This window comes from Patiria miniata, unplaced genomic scaffold, assembly GCF_015706575.1.
Source record: "Patiria miniata isolate m_02_andy unplaced genomic scaffold, ASM1570657v1 HiC_scaffold_7, whole genome shotgun sequence".
NCBI lineage: Eukaryota > Metazoa > Echinodermata > Asteroidea > Valvatida > Asterinidae > Patiria > Patiria miniata.
Window position 1 is genome coordinate 48,484,211 of NW_024037074.1, and position 6,000 is coordinate 48,490,210.

General features: G+C 43.6%; 1 protein-coding gene across 1 annotated transcript in view; it reads right to left on the bottom strand.

The window, feature by feature from the left end:
* LOC119745384 (meiosis regulator and mRNA stability factor 1-like) overlaps positions 1 to 5,629 on the bottom strand; it is a 43,231-nt gene extending 37,602 nt beyond the window's left edge. Inside the window, exons 1-2 of the mRNA XM_038221702.1 lie at positions 5,550 to 5,629; positions 4,850 to 5,052 (exon numbers count right to left, since the gene is read on the bottom strand). Coding sequence (XP_038077630.1) covers positions 4,850 to 5,026 — 177 coding nt within the window. The 5' untranslated portion in view covers positions 5,027 to 5,052; positions 5,550 to 5,629. The remainder of the gene's footprint in view (positions 1 to 4,849; positions 5,053 to 5,549) is intronic.
* Positions 5,630 to 6,000: the final 371 nt, after the last annotated feature.

A 6,000-nucleotide genomic window follows, 5' to 3' on the forward strand; every position in this document is an offset into this window, starting at 1 on the left:
GACTGGGTCGAAAATGAGCCAAAAGATGTATTTGAATTGGCCGCATCCTCGGCGACACCATGGGACTCGATCGACCAGACTGGCCATTAGGCCCAGCAGTTGTAGCCAGGCCACCGCTGGTGCTGATCGAGCCGTCAGGAACAGGTTGGCGCACTCCTGGACATTGTGTACTCGTTCGCTCGAAGGGTAAGCGATCCCTGTTACCAGGTCGATTTCTGCCCCTAGAAAAGACGGTGTCTGGGTGGGGACCAGATGAGATTTTTCCAAGTTTATCAGAAACCCTAACCTTGTCGTCAAGTCGACGGTTACTTCTAAGGACTGTCGAACTTCCTCTGTGGACCTGCCTACGATTACCAATCGTCCAGGCAGAGGAATATCATTATATTCGCTCTTTAAAGTATTGTCGCCAGGGTCTTTGTTACTCTGGTGAAGACCCTTGGTGATGTTGACAGACCGAACGGAAGAGTGAGGAACTTGAAAAGTGTATTTTTGTATTGAAAACGAAGGTATTTTCTGTGTTCCTTGCAAATGGGTACGTGAAGATAAGCATCCTGCAGATCTATTGATGCGGCCCAGGATGGTGTTGGGAGAGAATTTAAGACGGTGCGCAGGGTCTCCATTCGGAACCGCCGTGGACGAATAAACCTGTTCAACGGCTTTAGGTTCAGAATAGGACGCCACTCGCCTTGCTTCTTCTTGGGTGTAAGGAAGAATGTTGACATGAAACCTGATGTTTCTACTGGGCTTTGAACCGGTTGAATTGCTTGTTTTGATAGCAGGGTTTCTATTTCTTTCTCCAATGCCCTCCGCTGTTCTCTGTCTGATGGAACAGGGGTGGGACGTGAGAACATTACCGATGGAGGAGTGCTTGTAAACTCTAGGCAGTATCCCTGTGTGACTGTCTGAAGCACCCACCCATCGGTGCAAAAGTGGGCCCAAGTCTCCCCGAATTGCCTTAAGCGGCCCCCCACGGGCCCAATCTGGGGGGCCACGGGTGGAGAACCAGCGTCACCGACGCCATCCCCGACCCGCTCGAGAAGATTCTGGCGGGAGGGAAACCGCGTGCCACGACCTCTTGAGGTTGGCCAGCCAAAACTCCTTCCGGAAGTTGCCTGCGATGTTGTTGCGGTTGTTGCTGGTGTTGATCGAGCCACAGCGGTTGATTGGGTAGACTTGGGTGTCTGAAAGGAGGGCAAAGGTTTTCTAAACCCTTTGGACCTATTCGAAGTAGTCGGGACCTTAGCTGTTGGTTGTGATTCTTACGACGGGCCTGTAAATTAATACGGTCTGTTGCTTCTAGACGTTTGGCCTCGGCCTCCATCATCGTCTGGAACTGATCCGCAAACAAATCCTTGCTCCATAAAGGAAGGGCCTCCATGCGTTTTCTTGCCCCTTCTGAAGGAAAGAAGATCGTTTCTAGAACATTGCAATATGGAACGTCTGGAGACCGTGGCAAGTACAGAGACCCTAGCAAATTGGTCTAGGATGATGCGTAATCCATCCTCCAGACATTGAAAGGCATTGACAGCCATTGTAGGAGAAACACTGGAAACGGAATCACATGCAGTAACCAAGTATTCTGACAAAAGAAGCATAAATGAAGTCGTTTGCAGACCCATGCGGGATGCTGCATCAACCTTATGTAATGCCTCTTCAAGCTTATTCCGGACAGGATCGGCAAAGGGAACTTTAAGTGATTGTTTCCCTGTATCTGCCGCCATCTTGTCCTTTGCATTGTCTGGGATAACCGGAACTGTTAAAAATTCTTCAGTATCCTGCTTTGGAACCCGAAAGGGATGACATGCTGCCTTGGCAAAGGGTTGCCATTTTTTCTGACCAGCTATTGTTTTAAGACGGTTAGAAAAAAACCTGTCCACTGGGAATTCCGGAAAGGTTGACTTCGGGGAATCCCGCTCTGGTACACCTGTGCGTTTCTTAAAACTAGGCCGTGTACCTTGTGAAGATTCTGACTGTTCGGGAATGGGAACCTTTAATATACGAACCATATCCCACATCACTTCACGAAATCTATTATCGGTAGTCTCATAAGGATGACTCCTGGTAGAATCCACGTCGGACGGCTGATCCACCGAAGATGGACCCGGCTGGGACTCGAGGTTACCCTTAGGTGTTGCCTCGTGTGTATCTACAGCTGTAGAATGAGTAGGTGAAGGTCTATTGGCGTCTCAGCTTGAGGGGGAATTGGGAGTTGTTGTTGCGCCAACGCCGCCAACTGAGCCGACAAAGCCTGAAAACCTTTCAGCAATAAATCCGATGTATTGTCTCTCCGCCCGCGTTTGCGATGACGTGGGTGGTCCGATGACTGGGCAGAAGTCGGCGACGTACTGGCACTGTCGCTCGTTGAAGAGCTAGAATAACGGCGGCGGCGGGATTTATGGGCCCGGCGCCGTTTATTCTTGGGCCATGATCGATTTTCCGATCCACGGCAACGAGCCATTAAATCAGAAATTCCCGAAGGAACGTGTACAATCATATGGAGGTGTGTATTGTTACAGTGTAAAACTTTATGATGATTTTCATTGTGTTTTTTTTCCCTCATTCCCCCCTCCCCCCAAAAAACAAACAAAACAGGTTAGGTAGGGCGTGGCAATATTAGGCCTAATAACCGGCAGCACACCTTTTTGGCCTACTGTGTGTTTTCTAGTTTGAACATTTTATTCCTATATGTACTAACTAATATTTAGTAATGAAAATTGACTGAACTATGTATCGCAGGACTTGTTTGGAGCCAGTGCCTCTTCACGATGGCCTCAAAGATGAGTAAAATCACCTTGCAGGCCTTGGTTATCTCTCCAAATGGTATTGAATTGAGCATGGATGAATTCAGCCCCCTGTTCCCAAGGCCTCCTTTCCAGCAGGTCATGCAATTAAGGCACAATAAGGCTCCAAAATGTGCATCTTGGAGGTCAGTTTCTCCGAAAGAACTGGAGGTACCGGTAGGCCTATGCCTTTACTCGTTACCTAAATTGGGATACAGTTGCAATATTAAAAAGAGAACGGTTCATTCTTTCAGGAATTTGCTTGAAAACAGATGCAGTTTCTCAATTGGTGGTGTATTTTAAGTAGTTTCATTCAAATGTAACCACATGCATGTTTAGTTAGTCTTGTTCCTATGTTTAATTTCATTTTTGCCAATCGCAGTAAGTATGTGGCAGCAGTAGAGATCGCTCAGCAACAAGATGAATCAAGTCCAGTGTTGACAATGTTGGCAGCACCACCGAGGAAATTAGGAGTATCTTTTACATGAATTTCTTCAGTGCTGTCAATATTGTCACAACTGGATGGGGGGGGGGGGGGGGGGTAAGGGGCACACGTCCCCTCCTCCTCCACAACAAAAAAAATTGTTTTCCCCCATTCAATCCCCCCCCCCCCCCCGGAAAATTTGCATTTGCATGATGTATGAACTGGGCTTTAGTCAATTCTTTGTTAATTTTATTTGTGGGTCCTTTTTATTGGGGGGGGGGGGGGATGCGAGGAATGTTTCAGTTGGCCATTTCTGTATAGGAATTTATGTATTCAGTTATGAACAAATAACAATACATTTGTATTAATATGCAGACTTGCAGCATTTATGACCTTAAAATATGTCGACTTGTTGAATTTTGCAGATAATTTTTGGCTGTGTGATGAAATAAAGAATTACAATGTAAGTTAATTTTAATTATTGTCTAATGTTTGCACATTTTTGGGTGTAATTTATAAACTGACTGTCCACCAGTGTTAAATATTGTTGAAAAAAAAAATCAATTTTATTTTCGTCTTCACATATTTTTCGTCTTTAACAACCTTTTTATGTTAAAAATGCTTGTAATATTTCTGCTGTCCGTATTTGTTGTTTCACAAAAATGCTGCTCATCAACCTTTTTACGTCAAAAACACTTCGACTTTTTCTGCTGTCCGTATTTGTTTCTTTGCCTACTTACAATCGCTATTTTGGAAGGAAGCCTTCGTTGTTTTTCCCCGATGCGATCAGCAAGCCTTTGCCCGCTACACAGTGCAGTCACGCATGCTGATACTGCACGATATATGGCCAGTATTGGCCAGTGGCCATCGTTACTAGCATTGTGCATAGTGGTGTGCACAGCTTAAATTATCCGTTATTTTTAAGAATCATCGACCTTATATATATTTTACATTCATTAAGGCAAGGTAAATAAGGCAAAATACGCAAAACTAAAAAAACATTGGCCTAAGCATAAAAAGCTAACAGAATTTAGGATTTTTTGCTTTTTTGTGGTGACGTATTATTTTTTTTCATGCACGAAGTAAATGTGTAAACTTAATCTGAAAATATTTTCTTTGGACAAATTTTGGGGTTGACAATTTGAACAGAAAAGCAATTTACTTGAGTGTGTGTTTTAAATGACATCACATCAACATTAACAGCACCCTCAGTTGCCAAGAAAGTATGTAACAGTTTCAATGTTTAAAAGTGTGCAAACCCCTAAAAGGATGTCCGATAGTTTTCCTACTATTTGAATACTAATCATCACAACTTGTATCTGGGTACTTTTTGGGTGTTGAAAGTCTACCGACTCTGTGCACAAGTACTCCCTAAATGGTCACAAAGGGAGAGTTAGCGGAAACCAATGGGAGGGACTCTTGAACACACTGACATGAATGTAGATCATGCCATGAGTTTGTTCACATTCACAGTGCACGCATGCGGTGCGTTCCTCCCACTGGAACTCTGGAAAGTGGTTACAAAGCACCATCTGCTGTTCATGCACAGAGTCTATAAGATTCCGCATAGTTAACAGCAATATCTATTGTATTGACCTTTTGTGTAAATTATTACTAATATGTTGAAAAGGTTTAGTCTACATACCTGAATAACATCCTCCATTGCCTCAAACAATTCTAGAAGTTTATTAAAGCCATAGTCACCAACTCGACACTGACGTCCAAAGTGATGGTGATAAGTTGGGATGAACTTTGAGAAGAGAATGCGGTAGCGAGGCTGACTGGAAAGGAGGTCCACTACTTCCCTACTGAACTTGCGCATACGAATCAGCTCTTCTCTACTTTGCTCTTTTAAAAGAATAACAGTAAAATATCATAATGGCACAATTTGAAATCTATAAACTGTAAAAGTATTCTATTTAAGAGTGGGGAGTGTGGCCTAGTGGTTAGGATTCGTGACTCTTGATCAGAGGGTCAGGGGTTGGAATCCAGCTGCTGGTCATATGCTGCGTCCTTAGGCAAGCCACTTTATCCCCACTTGCCTCTCTCCACCCATGAGTATAAATGGGTACCAGCATTAGCTGGGGAGTAACCTGCGATGGACTAGCATCCCATCCAGGGGGATTAGAAATATTCCCAGTCATTTCATGCTACACGGAAACTGGAGATAAACACCGACCTGATGGGCCACATTGGCTTGTGACAGACTTTACTCTTACTCTAATTCAAGTAGGTATTTATGATATTTTCAACGTACTTCTTCCATTGTTAAAGTAAAAGTGAAATTTTAATTATCTTCTAATCAGTGTACAACAGCACAAAACCTGCAAAGCCCTCACTCTTACCCCGCTTTGGTATGAAGATCAGTGTATCATCTCCATTCCAGTTTATCTGTACAAAAAAAATGAATAAACTCAAAAGAATGTGATGGAACACAAATGTGTGTTTAATATTAAATTGCCAACTGTATGGTTCAGCAATATAGAACACTGAGTCGCCACACTTTGCATACTGGAGAATCCTAGTTTTGGATGGTTTGATTGGTTTTATGCACAAGTGTATGGCAAAGAGAGATTCTATTAACCCTCCTAGTGGGAAGTCAATATTCAGAGCAATATGTAAAACCCTTTAAATCCCTGCAGGTCAATTTCAGGCAAAGGGTTACAAAGTTTGAAGTAACTGTGTCACACAGACACTGCACAAAAAATGAACAGCACTGTGGAAAGTAGTGAAGCAGGAACTTCATGAAGCTTAAGCTCTGCTTGCCCAGAACTGTGTATCCATACTCCACAGAAG